This window comes from Dermacentor andersoni, chromosome 5, assembly GCF_023375885.2.
Source record: "Dermacentor andersoni chromosome 5, qqDerAnde1_hic_scaffold, whole genome shotgun sequence".
NCBI classification, from domain to species: Eukaryota; Metazoa; Arthropoda; class Arachnida; order Ixodida; family Ixodidae; genus Dermacentor; species Dermacentor andersoni.
Window position 1 is genome coordinate 1748595 of NC_092818.1, and position 20133 is coordinate 1768727.

Below are 20133 nucleotides of genomic sequence, written 5' to 3' on the forward strand. Positions count from 1 at the left end.
TGATCTTAATCGCTTGACCTTTCTTTTTATGTGCACTATGTCACGCGTCATCCAGGGAGTACCTCTAGATGTTTTCTTTGTTTTAGTTGGAATAAAGTTTTCGATACAGTGCTTATAAATATTCTTAAATTCATCCCAAAATTGAACAGTGTCATGTCCCACAAAACCGCTAAGACAAAAGTCAAGATAATCCAGTATGCTCTCATCGCTGGTGCGTGGAAAATCTTTTACAGTAATTGTTTTACAATGAGTAGATCTGAGAGGATCAAGGTAGCAAGCAAAAAACCACAAGTTCATGATCAGAAATGCCATGTTCAACAGAGACTGAATAATTATCTAAAGACCGGCTAATAAACACAAGGTTAAGTATTGAGGCGGAAGCAGTGCTAATTCGTGTTGGCTCAGTGACCACTTGCTGCAAGTTGTGCATCAAGATGATGTTGTGCAAGTGCTCATTATTTATATTAACATCAGTGCTAGGAGTTCCGCGAATCCAGTCAACTCCCGGAAGATTGAAATCTCCATTTAGAAAAATTTTGTTGTGTACAAAAGACGCCATGTCATCACGCTGATCATTGAAAAACTGCGGAGCAGAATCAGGAGCGCGATAAACAGCGAAAAGCAAAACAGAGGCGTTGTGGCATAAAACTTTTGAGGAGATTGTTTCAAGATTAGCAGCTTGACGTAGGAGAACTGCCAAGATATTTTGTCTTACCAAAATAGCAACACTGCCACCTCTAGTAGGTCTATCACGACGGAAAGCACGGTAATTAGAGGGAAAGACATCCGTATCTTCTATTTCGTCGTGCAGCCATGTTTCTGTGATGACGAGAATGTGTGGGTTACGCACAGAATAATCGCGTCAAGCTGATCACTCTTGTTGATAACACTGCATGCATTGATATTTAAAATTTGGAATTCTTGAGGGGGAGGAAATCGGTCCTTTTTTGAAGTACTGCGGTAGTCATGAATTTTAATCCTGGTGTTTGTGGCATTGTTCCATCTAAAGTATTCATTGTTGACCCGCAGTTTCGCGTCTATCAAACTAACTTTCTTGCCTTCTTTTTTCTCAGCCTTCACGCTATCCCAAAGCAGTTTACATTTTCTGAGGGTTTCATTGAATGATCATTTTGTACAGAAATTCTGGCCCCTTTTAGCTTGTGGGCATTTTTTAAGATTGCAAGTTTTTCATTGAAGTCCTGAAAGAACATAATAGTGGGTCTTTGTTTATTGGTCTTCCCTAAACGGTGGATTCGTCCAATCGAGCTGCAATTTATGTTTAGCATATGAGAAAATATATCAGTCACAATTTTTTGCTTAAGCTCAGTTTCTGTTTCAGTGGCTTCCTCCTGAAGGCCAAAAATGATTAAATTGGAGCGCCTACTCCTATCTTCCAATTCCACTATTTTGGTTTCTAGAGATTTAACAGCTTTTTGAGTTCATCTACACGAGCGACATGTTTTTCTAAAGCAGCAAAACGATTGTGCCAATCAGTAACAAGTTTTTCCATAGTGTTCTGCTGCGTTCTAAGCATCACCATATCTTCAACCAACTTGGTTTGTCCTGCCAGTATTTCTTGCAGCAATTTTTCAATATCGGGGCCTGGATTTGTCTCAACGTCGCCACGCAACAAAAGTAAGCACATACAGTACATTTCGTAAGCAATACTAGCACAACGCTGGGGGCACGGCAAGACCAAAATACAGCGGCAATCGCTCTTAAATGAGGCAGAGTAGTAACTAACCTACATAAAGCAGAGGAAAGGCTTGTGAGGCCACATCCCCGCATTTGGTCCACCGTGCCCACTGATATTGTGCAGCTGCAGTCGTCCTTTTGTACAGCAGCCCACTGATGTCACATGATGTGTAGGTGGCGCTAGGGTTGGAATGTGTGGGACCTAAGCTGGTGTAACGTGGAAGGAAGGGGTTTCGTGATAAGTCTTCATCGTTGCTGACGTGTTAAGAAAACACGTGGAAGGAACAGGCACATTTTGGCAGCTTGTAGATCTGGTAGAACAACAGTTTCAGTGATACGTCGCTCCGGTCAAACCAGGAACGAGCACCTGCATAAAGCAGAGTAAAGGCTTGTGAGGCCACATGCCCGCAGTTGGTCTGCCTTGCCCACACATCCTTGCAATTGGCTTCGAAACTCGCAAAACACTGCATGTTGCGTAATGCCAGTCTCTGAATGTTAGCTTCGCCTCAATAGAGAACTGTTACATGGTGAAGCATAACAAGCATGGGAAGGGGCAATTGTCACGGGACACAGTATGTATTCCTTAATTATACACGCGTGCACCCCTGTCTCCTGTCACAGTATGAGCACCGATATGCCTAATAAGTGTACTGGCAGGCCTTCAGAACATTTTCGGACATGCCTGTGGAAATTCGAGCCCTTAACTTTTTCGTTACAGCAAGAAAATGGTAGTATCTTATAGGTCTCGGGAAAAAAAAAAAAAAAATATTTACCACTACAAATAATATTCCAGCACACATTGCAACATAGCATGTTGTGCATAATGAAATTCTATTTTCAAGAACACACGTTGCCAAACAAAAATTTTTTTAGGTAAAGCATAATAATTCTAGACTGCCATTTTTGCTGCCAATTGATAAAAACAATAAAAAAACGGTATCTGCTAAAACATTAACATCAAAGGAAATTCCGAATATACGTTTGAAAGATAAGTAACCCAGGAATAGTGTTTGAAAAAATAGATGCTCAGTACACCGCCGTTCTTTAGATACAAAAAAAGAAACTAAGACCAGTTCATTGCTCATGCCATGCAGTGAAGCAGTTCCTGCATTTTGTGAAGCATAGGTGCACTCCGCACTTTTCCCACAAAATGTCTGGTACGTGTTCACCTTTGCGGTCCTTGTAGCACAATTTGCAGTTCCGTCTTTTCGGTATCTTCTGAGGATGGTCCGGTGAGAAGTCCAGGGAACATACTTCAGCAGTTCGTCTGGAGTCATTCACCTCTTCCAGGACCAATCGCTCTCAGCGTAGCTGGGCAACCACAAGATTATGAATCCAAGCATATCTGTTTGCATTTTTGCAGGTTGTCTTTATCACTTCTGCAAAGAAGAAAAGTAGAAAGAAATCCCGTGCCGTTGCAAACTGTCTTGTGCTGCAGGTGGTCTTCTTGGCGTGAACAGAAGTTTCTTTGCTGCCGATCGCAGCACATCATAACCAAGTGAAGTATAAGCCTTAAAGAAATCAGGAAAGCTCTCAGGTTGTGCAAAAAGATCGGCAGATAAGTGCTCGCAAGGAAGGAGACCGCTCAAGGCCATAACGGAAACTCGCCGGTGAACAGCGGATGTCCCATGCTGATTCAAAACATGTTGCTGTCAGAGCTTGAATCTGCTTTGCTGTCATCTTCAGAGTCCTCCCTACTAAATTGAAGTGCAGGTGGAGCACAGTTTTAAGCACAACGCTTTTCTCACGACACAGCCGCGCGGTATGACGCCATGGGAGCCACTTTCAATAACTGCGCAGTGACACCGGCAACGCCCCTTGCCTCGATTTTACAAGAGAAGTGAAACCGATACTCTTGGAAAGGGGTTCAAAATGCCAGGTGCACATTCTAGACATGCGGCGGACCTTCAGAAATACACTTTGGTGGAATAAAACGGCTTGGACTCCAAACCAAAGCTCACTAGTTAACAGCTGACGTCATTTTTGGTTAATTATCACTGCTCAGCACTACCGGACAGCAAAGCTGGTGATATAATTTAATTCATGACTTACTGGGAGTCATTTGATTACAAAATTTTGATGCTAGTGCAGTGTAATCGTGAGCAACATGATTTTTTTCTCAAGCATGGCAGAAGGTGACAGCCACGCCTCTTTTTGCTACAACATACGCGCGTTCGTTCGTGAAAAAGTCCGTCAAAAATCACATCACCGGAGCGCGAAAAGTTTAACTGATTCTGAAAGTTCAGTGCCTGTACTAACTACTGGATGGCCTTAAGTGGATATGAAATGGCTCGAACATGTTGAAATCGGCGATCGAAAGTATCGATCACCGTTGATCGATTTTAATATGCATGGTAACAAAAGAGTTAAGGGCAGTTAAAGACATGCATTCATTTTTTTTCGGACTGCCCAATTTTTTTAATGTTTTCGCAGCCCCTAGGGAGTCCGAAAAATCGGATGTTGACTGTACAACTGACCAAGAGGATGCTTCAAACGATCCCTGGGGTGAACGCGTGGTGGAAGGAGGATGAGAACAGAAAGGACCAATGCACCGTGGAATTAACAAGAAAGGAAGCGTGCTGCCGCCTCATTGAAGGAGCTTGAGCTCAAGAAAACAGTGTTGGCTGACACCGAGATGCAGGTGTCTCTCGTCCAAACCAAAATAAACTCTTTCAAGCAGTGAAACCCAACACTGAGATATTTTAGACGGGCTGAGAGTTTAATGTAGTAGTTCTGCGGAAACCCGCAAGGTGGAGAGAAGTAATGAATAAGGGCTAAGAGTATGTCAGGACAGTTGAGGTTGTGACAAAGTTCAGGCCTCATACCAATGAGCTTGCTATCAGTTGATAGAAATAGCTCACATTCGTAAATATTTACTTCTGTATGCATCTCCTTTTCATTCATATTTGAAAATATTCGAATCGATTCGGAATGGGTTTTACCATTTTTTCCGCTGTGCATTTTACTATCACCTGCTTTGTTTTATTTTTGAATAAAATAGATATTACTCCTTACTATTCAAACTGGATTAACTCATCATTTTATTTGTTTCAACATGCTTACTAGAGAGTGACAGCATCGGGCAACATGTTGTCAGCCTGTCTTGACATAAAATAAAATTCTGGCTCGCTCAGGGAATTTCGCAAAGGTGCTCAGGGAAAACCTGGAAAACTCGGGGAATTTGGAAATCTCAACTCGGTATACACCCTGAAAATGTCTCAATCATGTGCAGTTTGCTACATGTAAGCAACACATCCCACATTGCACAGACACCACATACACATGTGAGTGGGGTTTCAATGCTTGGCCTCTTCTGCGGCGCTGTTGCTTCACACATGCATGTCTGCACCAAGTCAGCACTATCAGTAGGAAGGGTGCAGAAAATTGTGAACCAGCCCTGCACCTTTTTTGCATCTTTTGAAATTAACGGTGTGGTTCAGAGGGTGCCATTGCTGCACTGCTGAAATGAATGAGAGTGTGCAGCTCCTCGATAACTAGTTCAGGTGGTGAAGGTGAATCAAACAGACCTTGTGTTTCGCCATATGGTCTTTGGTACATGGTTGTGTGGTCATATTGTGCTGTAGTGTGCTCTGCAATGCTACGCCTAGCTGTTTCGACGTGTGCTACTGGGCTTTCTGCTGTTTGGTGCCATATTTTGATGCAAAAGCATCAAGTGGCCTATTGTGCGAAAAAGCCGGCGTCTGTTGTCTGTAGCAGCGAAACGGCAGGTAAATTACTATTGGCTGCTATGCCACGTCACGAGCACGGCTCGACGGAGCAGAGCGACTGAAAGGGAACACCTGCTGGGGGCTGCGGTAGTAGGCTAGGTGTTGCATGAGGGGAGAGGGCATCCCTGCGACGCCAAGTCACTCTCACTCTTGGAAGCCTGTGTTACCGTATTTACTCGCAATAATGATTGTACTATTTTGTCAAAAAAATTGATGCAAATTCAGGGATGCGATCATTACACGGGTTAAATTTTCCGCAAAAAGAAAATTTTGCTGTTCATCCTGCGTTTGCTGCGGAATGACAACAGGTCAACAAACAGGCAGCTGCCATATAGGCAGCTGCCGCTGTAACAATGTGGGAATGGTGTGGGACACCAAAACAAAAGTGGCGGCTGGCAGAGCAAGCCGAATGCGATTTTTTTTCTTCTCATGAGTACATTATGTGTGTCGAAACAGCTTTTCTGTATCAGTAAGGAATAGTATTGTTAATATCGTCAAGTTTGTGGCAGTAACGTAGCGATGTCCACTTTGAGAGGACAGAAACAGAGATGGGTGCGCTTAGCTGCAAGTGACATAGGAACACATGGCGGGCATGCTGCGAAAACTGCGGCATTTGTCTTCACTATTATCCTAATACGGCACGTTTCTGCTAAAGGTGGGTGACTATGTTAGCTCTGTTACAAGCGTTGGCATATGAATAGCTTACACTTCTAACATACCAGTGTAAATATGGCTACTATCGTTGTCACTTGCGATTTGTTGAGTGGAGACGAGAAGAATTATAGAATAATCCGCTCCAGTGTCCACTAAAGCTGTCAATTCACGACTGTTGAACAGTACAGGAATGTCCAAGAAAATTCTTCTTCCGTAATCAGCAAGTACTGTCGTCGTTGATGTATCGTCGGTCCGCGTACGCTTCAGTAGGGGTCCTTGAGCACGTCCAGAGGAGCGGCCTTGCCACCGAAGGCCGCTGTGGTTAGTTTTCCCGGCGCGGGCTGGGCGACTGACACCGCACCACGCTCGAATACGTATGGCGAGTCGGAGAAAACCGCCACGGCGAAGGGGAGCGTGACTGGTGTCGAGCTGATGGGGATTCGCGCTGCTGGGCAACATATTCTTCAATTTTAGGAGGAAGCTGGCCGAACCTAGGTCGCGGCGAGTTTGCTGAGAATCCGCATAGTCCGAGCTCTCGATAGGAGCACTGTCGGTAGACATGCCCAGCTTCGCCACAGCGAAAGCAAAGGGGACGACGATCAGGTGCCCGCCACACGTCTGATTTCCTTGGGGCCTATTGGGGGTCCTGGTAATACGGGGCCGCTTGGACGGGCTGTAGCATGGCCGGGCACGTGGTGCGAAGCAGGGAGGGAGGTGGAGCAGGTTGCCTCAAAGCTTGCGAATATGACATACGAGGAATGTCAGTTCTTAGCGGTCGAGCTTCTGTGTTGAAAGGTTGTTCTTTTAGCGCATGCTGGACTTCGTCACGGAGAACGCTGGACAAGGAGCTGAGCGTTGGCTGTGAGGGTACCGACGGTTTCTGGAGTTCTTCGCGGATTACGGTACGAATGAGCTCTCGAAAAAAATTGACGTGGCCCCCGAGAGCTCCGGAGAAGTCCGTAGGTGAGGCAGAGTTCACTTGGCGTTTGTATGATGGTGCCCGCTGCCCAGAAGTCTGTTTCATGGTGACGGCCTCGGAAAGAAATTCTGACACAGTTTTCGGAGGACTGCGCACGAGACCGCCGAACAGCTGCTCTTTCACCCCGCGCATCAGGTACCACACCTTATTTTCGTCCGGCATGCTGGGGTTGGCTCGTCGAAAGAGACGCGTCATGTCCTCGACATATATTGTGACACCTTCGTTCGGCATGTGTATACAGGACTGGAGATCATGCTCGGCAATCAGGGATCGCATACGTCTCAAGAATTCGACGTTTGAATTCTGCCCATGAAGTTAGGGCATCTGCACGGTTCTCATACCAAACACGTGAGCCATCGTTAAGGCTGAAATATACGTTTTTCAGTATGTCTGCGTCATCCCACTTGTTGAATGCGGCAACACGTTGGTAGTGTACCAGCCAATCTTCAACATCCTCACGTATGACTCCGTGGAAGGAATTCGGCGTTCGCAGATTGAGTAGTGTACAATGAATCGGCGTTGTGCCTTCGATACCGGTTGGGGTGGTCGGAGCTGCCATTTTCTCTGAGAGGAGTCTAAACTCAGGGGCTTGTCCACGGATCCTTCTGCTGGCGCAGTGTACAGGCGTAACCACGGCTGGAGCTCCTGCTGCTCGGAGGGGTTTGGTGCATGGATTAGATTACCCCGCACCTCCACCAGTTCGTCATGCGCTAAGGCAAGAGTAAGGAACAGTACCAGCAGCCAGACATGAAAAATGCCAGACACGAATGCCAGACACGAAGGTAGGTTCTCCAGCTGGTGCGGGGCCATCGACTTGATCGTCTTCTTGGCCGCATTGCTGGGCATGCAATGCTGACCGTTTGCTGGCTCAAAACATCTGGTGGTAATATTGTCACCCCCGTCAACTCTACCGACCCCGCTGATCACACCAGCACAAACAATGCCGTATCCTCGACATGCGACTCCTGGGCTCCAGGGAGAGTTGCTGCCAAACTATCAGCGTCGGAAAACGGATTTGTGGCGCACTGTCGATCGTTGACTAGTGTGCCACCATTGTGGTTAAGCTGGACACGTCTATCGAATTTGCCACAAGTGGTAGAACTATCGCGCCGCTTAATACCCAAGCTTTCCTGCCAACTATGACTATTCTCCATATGACGGTCGACGCGCCTACAATGACACTCCTGTGAACAGTCAGCCGCAAAATATGACAATGCCCCGATCACGTTCTCCTGCTCCATCTCCTGTGCGCTACAATTCACCGACTCATCACAGTTCTGCCGACGTCACTAGGGGCAGGTCACTAGGGACAAGTCCCCTACCTCGCAATGGGGAAACTAGTTGCAGCGACTTCTGGGGGTGAGGCTGCCAGTACTCTAACTTCTCCACATCCCCCATTATCAACGAACGATGACGTGAAGACCCTGATGACGAAGACGCTGAATGCAATGATGAATATGACGGATACAACTACAAAATGCGTAACTGATGTTGTCATCTCCGACCTCATCAGACACCATGTGGCCAAACACAAGTGGCTACATTGACCACAGTGGCTACAGCTGCCAATGGATCAGCATACGACAGTTCAAGGCTGTAAGATAATCAAAATGGCGGTGGTGGTGGCTTCAATTAATGTCGGTTCATGGCTAAAAGTCTGAAAATTTGAACAGTGAACTGTTTTTTATCCAAGATTTCAGACTTTCTTGTACATTGGCTTCACAGGGTATGTGGCGGCACTGTGAATGTGTCCGAATTATCAGGCATGTCAAACAAAGGGGTGTTGGAAAAATTGGTCATTGATTGAGTAAGAAAGGCACATGCAAATACAGGGAAAACATGTGGAAGGCGGGAGATGGAAATTCAAGACGACGAGCAAAACGAGAACAAGGTGAAAGCAGGCTCCTGCTTTCACTTTGTTCTCAATTTGCACATACAAATACAGTCATACAGAAATGAATAAGAACAAATGTTTAGCAAGCATTATGAAATCAAACAAATAGACATGTAACGCATAAAGGTAAATGTAAAACAAGTTTGACTGGGTGATGGGGCACATTATGTAATGCTGGTTGGTGCTGCTTCACGAAAGTGTCCTATGTTAGTGGTGCTTACTAATTAGGCAGACAAATGATTCCAGTTGTGACTTGTTTTTTGCATGAATGGGTTGCTGTGTTGTGACTGGTATGTAGACCTTGTCGTGGCAGTGATCTACACAATGGGAGAAGCTCTAGCAAGCCCTGTCCTTCATCACGAGGGGTTGTGGACATAAGGTAACGCTTGCTTGGCCTTGTCTTGATTTTTGGCATGTGCAGCTCTGCAGCAGCTGGCATCCCCTTGGAGGAGGAACCTGGGCTACCCTTTGGCCATGCTGGCTCTGCTGAGCCTCACGGTGAGCCTGGCCTAGTGTGAGAGTGAAGGCTTTCTGCTTTATGCTTCCATTCAACATGGGGGCATTAAATTGAAGCAATCAAGAGCAAGCCAATTTATGCTATTTATATTAAAACTGTCATTTGTAAAAAAAAAAATGGTTTAGATATTGCAGTAGGCTGTCAGTAATTCAACTCTGGTTAATTCAATTTTTTGAGAAATGTAATTCCAGCTAAAGACATTGGCCATTGCCCGTACATTTCTACGAGCCACCACTTAAGTGCGATTTAACGTATTTTGATCCTGAAGTGCTTTTGCTGGATAATTCAAACTTGACCGGTCAGCACCCATGTCTGTGGCTGCATTGTCGGTCTTGGAGGCATTGGGGGCAATGAGCATGCCGACACATTCTGCCATGCTGCAAGTTCCTATTTTTAGCCTGCTCTCAGCACTTCCGAGCGAAAATGGCAGTTCACTATGAGTGCCAGCGAGCGAAGCAACTTTATTAGGAATTCCTGCAGAACGATTAGCCTTCCCCTGTAAGGGAGGCCATGACATCTTCCCGGCAAGTGGTGCCTCTTATCTGGCCGTGGTTGCACTACTCCCTTTGGTCGACTGCACCTGCCCCTCTTTTGGGGTGGCAGCCTCCTCCGGTTTCACTCGGTCATTGCCTTTCGAGGGCCGCCGAGATCTGCTGGACGGCTTGGGCTTAGACCTCTTGATCATAGCACCTTGTTGCGGCCTCGAGCTGCGGCGGGATCGTTATCATCGTTGCAGCTTTGTGTGGGTTCTTGGCACAGTCCCAAAGGATGTGAGCTGCAGTGGCTCTTTCCTTTCGGCACACACAATACAGGTCACTCACATAAACACTCGGACACAGGTGCCTCATCAGCACCAGGGTGAATAACGACCCCGTCTGAAGTTGTCGATATAACACCGCTTCTTTACGGGTCAAGCCCGGATGAGGTGATGGCATAGTCCTCTTTAGTTTGTACCACTTCTTAATTTCGTTGTAGGAGGTCATTTTGTCCTTGGTTTCCCACCACCACAATGGGTTGAGGGCAGCACCAGCCATACGGTTGGTTATTCCTCGCGCCGCTGCATTCGCAGTCTTGTGGTTTGCGTTACCGTGATCCAACACATCACTGCCCATGTGCGCCGGAGACCACTTTATCACGACACTGATTTTCACCCTCGTGATTGACCGCACGCAACACACATGCGGCTTCACCACACACCCTTGCTCTAGTGCAATTTCTCACTGCCATCCTAAAATCACAGAGCAAAGTCATGCACTCGGGGTCAGCGATGGCCAGGGCAATGGCCATCTCTTCGGCTCGATGCGCCCCTCGAGTCCGCACTCTCGCCGTAGTTCTTGTTGCACCGGTTGATGCCCCGACGACTGCTGCGGCGAATGCCTTTCTGTGATCTGGATACTTTGCCGCATCCACAAACATGGCACCCCTTCTTTGGCATAGAGATCGATGAGCGCCTTGGCCCTCGCTGCCCACCGCTCTTTGTGGAACTCAGGGTTCATATTTCTTGGCACTGGACATACCCGTAGCCACTACTAATTGCGACCGGTACAGGCACTTCAGTATTTTTGGGTCCACTTTCCTTTGGCCCCAGGAGTAGGTCATGCAGCACTTGTCTGCCCATTCTTGTTTCCGATAGCCGCGCGAGCAGGGCAGTCCTTTGCGCCTCGGCTATTTTTTCCAGGGTGTTATGCACTATGTTGTATCCGCTGTCGTGCCCTTCCCGACTACGCCGCGGACGCCGGAGAACCGCGAAGTGAACTGCCCAGGCCGTACCTCGAACGACACTCCTCCTTATTAGTCCCTGATGAACATATATATACAGGTGCAAGCGTCATCTAACATGATCAGGCGTGTGCCTAGCGCCATCTAGATTATATAAACAAAACTACTGAATACCACATTTTCCCCACTCGAAAGAGTTACTTAATTGACTGGAAACACTATAAGCACTCACTGTTTATGATAGTCTTTAAACCACGATGGTGGTCTTCTTTGCCTTCTCGAACGCCTCAGTTCCGGAATGTCCCTTTCATCTGGTGTCAGAACAGATGGCTGTTGAGGTGGGTCATGGCTTTCCTGCTGTGGCTCGCCAAACGGTGTTACGTTTTCAGATGAACAGCTTCTTGCCACGTTCTCGAAGTATTGCTCATCTGTGCTTCCATACACAAGGACATCATCTATGTGGCACAAAGTGTTTTTGCAGTTCTGCAAAATAGTGAACATCGTTTTCTGAAAGGCAGACTGGGCTGATGCAACGCCAAAGCAGACTTGTTTGAATCATTATAATCCACTATTGGTGATGAAGGTAGTCTATTCTCTGCTTTCAGGAGTCAGAAAGACTTGGTGGTAGGCGGCTGCTAAATAAATCTTGGAAAAATACCCTGCTCTGTGAAGTTTGGGCAATTGTTCTTCCGTGTGCGGCAGCAGAAATTTGTCAACAACAATCACTTTGTTTGGTTCGCACAGATCGACACAAATTCTTATCTTGCCATTTTTTCTTTGCAACTACTACAATTGGCGATACCCATTCAGACACCCATCAACCTTTTCTATGACATCATCATGCTCAAGGCACTGCAGCTCTTCACCTACTGGATCTCATACCGAAAATGGCATGCGCCGTAACTTAGCAGTGACAGGCGTGATTCCTTCTCTTATCTTGACCTTATGAATAAATTTTTTTGCCAGACCTAATTTTCCATCAAACAAGTGCGAAAACTGCCATAAAAGTTCCGGATCAAGGCTTTATGGCACTTGCATAATGTGGGTGCATTGCAATGACATACCGTTGATGTGTAGCCGCAGTGCTTTGATGGCGTCGATGCCAAGGATGTCAGTGGCATCGTTGACGACGTAGAAAAGTATGTCAGCATGTCGACTGTGGAAGGCGACTGGCACTGTCAAACACCCCTCTGTGCTTGTCCTGCACCTAGAAAAATCATAAAGGGATGCTGATGTCGGCTGCGTGGAAAGGGATTTCAACCTTGGATACCTGACGGTGGACAGAATCGAGACAGCAGAGCGCGTATCTATGAGGAAACATACGGGTACATCTTGCACAAGGACTTGGATGTGTATTCCTGCTTTGCTAGGCTGCACGAGAAGCAAGACGTTGAGGTCGCTGGATGTACTGCAGGTATCGACTCCTCTGACTGCGAAGGCCCGCTCGTTTGGTATGCCGCTCTTACGTGCTGAAAATGTCCTCGTTTGCCACATTCGCTGCATATCTTATTCTGCACCTTGCATTTCTTGTAATCTGCAAGATGCTGCGAAGACCCACAACGAAAACAAGACTTGTGCCGGTAATCGGGATTCTGTACGGCATGGAATCTGACGTTTTTCGACCTTTTGAATGCTCGTAGCGGATGAATGCAGCTCAAGCAAGTATTTCGTATCTTCTTCAATATTGTTCACAATAGCCAGCGCTATTCAAGAGTAAGCGAAGTGCCTTCTAGAAGTAGGCGTTCCCGAAAAACATGGTTTCTCGTTTTTGCCATAAGTTGGTCACCAATAAAATCGTCAACTTGCTCACTGTAGTCGCAACTCAATGCCAGCTCGTGTAACATCATGACGAATGCTGCTGCGGTCTCCCCAGGCAGTTGGATGCACTGTCCAAACCTATGCCGCTCCACGATGACGTTCATTTTAGAAGTGAAGTAAGTGTCCAACTGCTGCATTGTACTCGTCGCACGTGCCGCCTTTATCCTTTTCCTCTGCATGCGGCGTCGACGGTTTCTTCTCTGGCAATGCGTAGTACAAGCGTTTGCCTTCAGTACCTAAACAGTGCAGTAGCAAAGCTTTGTGATGCGCAGGTGGGTTGGCGTTGCTCCCCGATGCCAGGAGATAATTCTTGAAAAGGTGGTGCCACTGCGTGCAAGGAATGGCGGGCTTCCTTGGCGCCGGCAGGAACTCGGGCGGCTGATGTAGGCTCATTTCTTCCGCTTTCGGGCACTTCAATCCTTGTCGCCAACTGTTGTATCCACCGTTGTGCCCTGCCCAACTATGCCACGGGCGCCGGAGAGCTGCGAAGTGAACCGCCCAGGCCGTACATCGAACAACACTCCTTATTATTAGTCCGTGATGAGCGTATATATACATTGGAAAGCATATTTAGCGCCAGCAAACAAGGACAGAAGGGAGACGACACCGCAATGTGCTAACTTCAACAACTTGATTTTCATGAAACACACCTATTTAACCCATGCACAGTGGAGCCACCTCATCCAAATCTTAACCATCCAAAAAAGCCATCTCCTTATCTAACAAGTCGACCGAAGGGGCACTAATACACGTATCACTATTCCGACAGATAGCCTGAACCTCAGTAATCTCTCGCCCATCTGTATCTTTGTGCGTCGCGAGAACCCGGCATGATCCATACACCGGTGCACAGCCGCATTCCTGACAGTGAGTTGACAGATGACCGTATTGCTTATTTTTCACGTTTAGGCTATGTTCCCGTAATCGGTCATTAAGACACCTTCCTGTCTATCTGATGTATTTTTTCCCACAGGACCGGAGAGCTCATAAACAACAGCTTCTACGCAACCCACTGGTGCTTTACGATGATTCATAGAGCATCCGACAGCTGGCATTAGGTACGGGTCCGTTAATCGACATATTTTTGCCAGCTTTTCTGTTGCTGAAAAGACACTTCTGTGTCCATCCGGCTAGCCGTTTTCTTAAGACTATGTGCTGTTTTATGCAGGTAGGGCACTACTGCTACCTTCCCTCTACGTTCCGTCCGTCGATTTGCCGCGTCCAATAATATGTCCGCGTCCAAAAAGTTCACTTCATATTGCAGTGAGGGTGAAATAATCAGAAATGTAAGAGCAGGGCATGATAGTTATGGTAATATTTTCTTGGAAAGGTGAAGACATATTGATGCCAAATAGGTGATGAATATGTTGTTTACTGGCCGTCTTTGGGGTGGTGGCATAACGTATATGGCAAGCGAGACCACTCTTGATGCATTTCATAAGTGAGTTTTTTTTATAGACATTCTGCTAATGTACTTTACTGAATTAGAAATGCAGTCTTAATCTAGAGCACAGAGAAGGCTTAACTTGGGCAAAATGTCTATTTGGCTTTGACGCCTTCGGCCTGGCTTTCCCCAGATCATCTCTCTGCTGATGGTAATCCACAACACGCTGCAGCTCCTGATTGGCATCAAAGCTCTGCCAGTCTCTCCTCAGGTTGAGGTAAGTGCTCTCCTCAGGTTGAGGTAAGGTTAGTCAAAATACAAGTTGTATTTTGACTAGCCTTCGGAACATACCCAAATGAAGGACCGTGATCGCATGCTGCAAGGCATAGTGTGTGCACTCCTAAACATGGGTACAGTGGCCTGCATAATCAGGGAGAGATTATAGACTTAAACACAGAATCTTCTTTTTTTTTTGCTTTGCCATGAACATGGGCACCAGCCTATTTGGTTTTACAGCATGCTCTGTAGTGGCATTGTGCACTTCCTAGAGAGCTGGACAGTAGTAAGGATTCATTATGCCAGTTCAGAGAACATATGCATACCTGCTGACTCTCCTGAATTTTCTATAAAGTTAACAAACTTTGGATCGCTTTATAGTGTTACGAATGTTGCACCAAGTTCTACAGAAAATACTCTTTGAACCTTCCATTGTGTTAAATATTACGCTCCGAAAAAGATGAGAAAGAAGCCGAAGTTAGAAATGAGCGTGAACCCGAGCGCGCGCCTGCATTTTTTTGGAGTTGTTTTTACAATCGTCGAATAAAGAAGACGTTTCGATACGGCTTCCTGATTTCAACAGTATGATGCCGTGACCTGGATTTAGATCTACAGTTGAAGACCCCTTACGATGAAGCGAGCTACCTGAAGAGGACGACCGACCAACGCGATCAACCTGTCGGCGCTGTGACAGAATCAAAGAGTGATCCACGTCATCACGAGGCCTCCGATTCCTGACGTGATAACATGGAAAGACTACGATGGAAGCATGCTACCGTTCGAGCGGCGGTCACCAGGATCATCAACAACATGACAACTCTTATGCAGACGGAACCAACACCATCTGGTGAGCTCACCGACCATCTTAACCTATTGAAGGTAAAGGAAACTATGCTTAGGGACCTTGATAACAAAGTAGAAGAGCATGTTACCGATGATAACCTTGAGGATGAGCTTCAAAGCGTCGTACAGTATCAAGAATTTATCGTCCTCGCGAAATCCCGCGCTGGACGCATTTTGTCCGCTCTGCAAACAACGACTATGCACGCATCTCACATGACTTTCATCAAGCACGCGTACACATTAAGCTACCTAAGCTCGATGTGCCGAAGTTTCATGGTGACCCCATTAAATCGCCAGAATTTGGGGTCAATTTGAGTATACTGTTCACCAGAACCGATATATCACAGACGTAGACAAATTGAAATATCTTGGGAGCTACTTGTTGGGTAAAGCGGAAGGTGTGATCAGCAGCCTGTCGACAACTAACGAGAGCTATAGCACAGCTATAGAACTTCTCAAAATAAGATTCGGTTAGAAGTCACTGATTGTTAACGACCACATGCGTCGTCTTCTAAACCTACGTAAAGTACGTTCTTGTGAAGATTTCCAAGGGCTTTAAAGGTTGCATGAAGAAGTGCAGACTCGCGTGAGATCCCTGCATAACCTTGGCGTCGATGAAAAGAACATGGAGTGCTTCTGAAAACTGCTATAATACAAAATCTTCCGCAAGAAATAGTACTCCGTTATACTCAGCGCATCTTGTCTTCGACAAATACAGGCGTTACTAGTGACAGGCTAAATGAAATGTTTGTTCTTCTACACTTCTTGAGCCTTGAAATAAGAAGCTGGGAACAGACTAATGATGACTTCTGACAAGAGAGAACAAGCCTCAACCGTAAAACGACAATCTAATGAGCATTTCCAAGGTTCTGCATCTATGTTAACTGTGAAACTGACTCCAGAGAGTTGTATATTATGTGGAGATAGAGATCACTCGGTGGATGTCTGCCCAGCCGAACTAACATTAGACGAGAAAAAAGAAACTCGCAAATTAGGATGTTGTTTCCGCTGCGCTAGATAATTTCACAAAGCTAAGGAATGCCGAAGCTGGAAGAGACTAAGCTGTGCGAAATGCAAGGGACGACATATCACCACGATGTGTGACCGAAAATGGAAGCAGAAGAATACAGAAACGCAGACAACTGTTTCCTGCTCGTCAACTGACTCGCTAAAGTACACAGTTCTTCTGCAGAACGCCCAAGTTTGGGCTCTGGATACTGGAAGCAAATGCTTTGTAAGAATGTTGGTTGGTGGCAGTCAGCGCAGCTTCATCACAGAAGAATTGTCTAGGAAGCTGAAAGCCACTGTGATAGCCGAAGAGCAGCTCACCATCTCGAGATTTGGAAACGTTTCAGCACCGTGGAAATATTATCAGAGAGTATGAGTCATGCTGCATAGCCAGTGCAACTCAAACTCAATTGAAGTAGAGGCTATAGAAGTTCCCGAAATATGCAATGACTTGTCAGCATTGACAGAAACAAATGTACTTGCAAAGTTGAAAAGCAAGAACTTACGTTTGGCTGACGTCAACACTCAGGTCTTGCCTGAGCCTAGAATAAGTGTCCTTATAGGTGCAGACTATTACTGGCAGCTCGTCAGCGGAAGAATTCATAGACGACAACTCGTTGACCGCCATCGAAACTATCATAGATTGGACACTTCATGGAGATACCAGTAGTCCACCTAAGTACTACAAGCCGGAACCCAAAAGGTACTTCAACATATGTCTAACGGACGCCAATGTTTCTGCGCAACTGAGGTCTTTCTGGGAAGTAGAACATCTGTTACTGACTAACAAAGAGAGACTTTCGAAAGATGATGAACACGTCCTGAAGAACTTCTTGGAATCAACTATTAGAAACAATGGTTCATTATGCAAAAAAGGTGAACCGTGCAGACAGGACACAAGAGAAGTGGACAACACGAACGGCGTTCGTGTTGTCCACTTCTCTTGTGTCCTGTCTGCACGCCTCACCTTTATTGCATAATGAATCCTTACCAACTAGTTCAGCTTTCTGTCCTTCTAGAAACAATGGTCGCTATCAACTTTAACTGTCGTGGCGCAGCAATTGTTCCCTGCTTAAAAATAACCGGGATGCCGTGTTAAAGAGGCTGGAGTCCTTGCAGAGAACGCTACATAGAGAACCAGAGTTTCAGAAGGAATATGACACTGCCATTAGGAGCTATATAACAAAGACTTCGCTGAGAAGGTCACAATGGACAGTACGAGTGAACATATCACATACTATACGCTACACCGAGCAGTAGTGCGATGCAACAGAACTACAACTAAAGTACGGGTGGTATTCGACGCCTCTTCTCATGCTTCGGACTCACCTTCACTCAACGACATCTTGTGGACAGGGCCGAATTTTAACCCCAACATCCTCGACTTTCTGCTGAAGTTTCGCAGCTTCAAGATTGGAATTGCCGCCAACATCGAAAAAGCGTTTCTTCAATTGTCGCTGGCGGAACACGACCGAGATGGGTTTCATTACTTCTGGTTTGAAGAAGGGTCTTCCAATAGTGTTGAAAAGCAGGAAGCGGAGCCGAAGTAGAGAACGTCTTTTCTATTCGACGCTTGTTAAAACAACTAAAAAAATGCAGATGTGTGCTCGGCTCCACGCTTGCTTCTAACTTTGTCTTCTTCTCATCTTTTTCAGAGCATAATATTTAACAGCACCCAGCCGAACAATTTGTGTGTGCTTGTTTCTTTTCAAAACGGAGCTTGCCCAGCAGATTCTAGGTGGTACAGTATCTGTACCGGTCTCCGCAATGTGTTGTCACTAGAAGTGGGTACTTTGCGTGAGCGAACTTTGCCGTCGCTGCCCGGAAATAATTCTGTCACTTGTCCCATCTTCCACAATTGTCTTGGCGAGTTTAATTCTTTTATCAGTACTATGTTTCCAAGCTTCACTGATTCTGAGTGCCTAGTTTTATTAATGTGAGCTGAATGAAGTTCTTGGAGGTACTCTCGTCGCCACCAGTTCTAGATATTGTTTGACACATGTTCTCTGTGTTCGCATGACTGACGTACATAATTCACATTACGACGGTGTATTTTTTGTTGCTGTGCTGGACAAGTCTGGAGGAAGCATAGTCAATCTTTCGCCTATGAGGAAACCACTTGGCGTAAGCGGCATTGGTTCAGAGGCTTCTGCATACACAAATGTTATCGGTCATGAATTTATCATCACTTCAACTTGATAGAGCGTGGTCGAAAGTTCTTCATAGTTAAAGAAATTGTTTCCCAGTGTTTTCTTCGATGTAGACTTCACAGATCTAATGAGTCGTTCCCAAAATCCTCCCCACCAGGGAGCTTGTTCAGTGATAAACTTCCAAACAATCCTGTGACTTCCGAAATACGATTGTAGTTCCTGTGATTTCATTCATTCATAAAGTCACCGGATCTCCTGTGAGGCCTTTCTTAATGTCTTGGTGTTGTCGGAATATACAATCTCAGAAATTCCTTGTCGCGCCACAAATAGTTTAAATGCTATCAGGAATTTGTCGTAAGTAAGACTGGTGACAAGCTCCAGACGAACTGTTCTGATGACTGTACATTTGAAGATGAGTATATAACACTTCTTGAATTTTTTCGTGTGTTTCTATTTGCAGTCTTAAGTCTTGGGAACGGATTTTCTATCCATGTATGTTTATCCTTCACAAATTTACATTTTTCAACAGTTCTGTCCTGGTGGCGAGCTGGTGTTGTTTGGCATATTTCTGCATCACACAATTCTTTGTCGTCATTGATTATGGCTACTGTGCATTTAGACTGTAAAGGATTGACAATTTCTTCACTGGCGGACTGCTCTTGTTTCCTTCTCAAAGGGTACCGCTGTTCTTGCTGCTGTTCACTTGGTGGGGGGGGAAACAGCAAGTGCTACTGCTCCTTTTCGAGGTGACTGTACAATCCTTTGCACCATGTCATGCATGCTGCACTCACTTTGGCTGCTTTTAAATTTGAACTCTGGCTGGCAACTTCGTTTGTGCTCCCCTGTTCCTGCTGGCTTTGTGCGACCTTTCTTGGCAGGACTTGGAGGAGATGGCCTCTGCTGGCGAAGACTACTCTTTCTGCAAGGGTCCACTGCATTATTTGCTTCCACAGGCAATTTTCCTTGATTGGGACTATGGCTAGCATCCCCTCCTGGATCTATAGAAGATGGGCAGGTGCGGCCTCTGCGTGGATGCTCCCAAGACACTTGGTGGCTGCCCTTCTCATACCCAGCTGGCTTGAGCACCACTGGTGCTGCAGCAGCCTGTTCACCACCCACTTCTTCGGGAACACTGCAGCAGGCCTGCATCTCGGCCAGTTGGCGCTCTTTAAGTTGCATTGCATATGCTTGTTGTTGGGCTACGAAGTACTGCCTGACAAAGTCATGCCGTCCGGTCAGTTCATCTTGGTGGTCAAGGTTGGGCACACATTATTCAGGTTTAAAAGACTCCTCGTGCAGTTCCTCTATCTTAAGTTGCAGCTTCAGTCGCTCAACAAGTTCCTTCTTGCTCCCACTTTTCGGTAGTCCTCGTTTTTCAAGTGCAGATCTGAGGTCTACGATGCGTAGCGAATGTAGAGCTTTGCTATCTAGTCCAGCTTCCTATTTATCCGATATCAATTGGAAGTGG

General features: G+C 46.1%; 1 protein-coding gene across 4 annotated transcripts in view; it reads left to right on the plus strand.

The window, feature by feature from the left end:
- Positions 1-20133, plus strand: part of lili (LMBR1-like protein) — a 242845-nt gene that overhangs the window by 145381 nt on the left and 77331 nt on the right. For 3 of the 4 annotated variants that reach the window (XM_050177344.2, XM_055070088.1, XM_055070090.2), the window contains 2 exons: positions 9372-9448; positions 14582-14665. In XM_050177344.2, the coding sequence (XP_050033301.1) occupies positions 9372-9448; positions 14582-14665 (161 nt within the window). The remainder of the gene's footprint in view (positions 1-9371; positions 9449-14581; positions 14666-20133) is intronic. The other variant, XM_055070089.1, reaches the window with a different exon arrangement.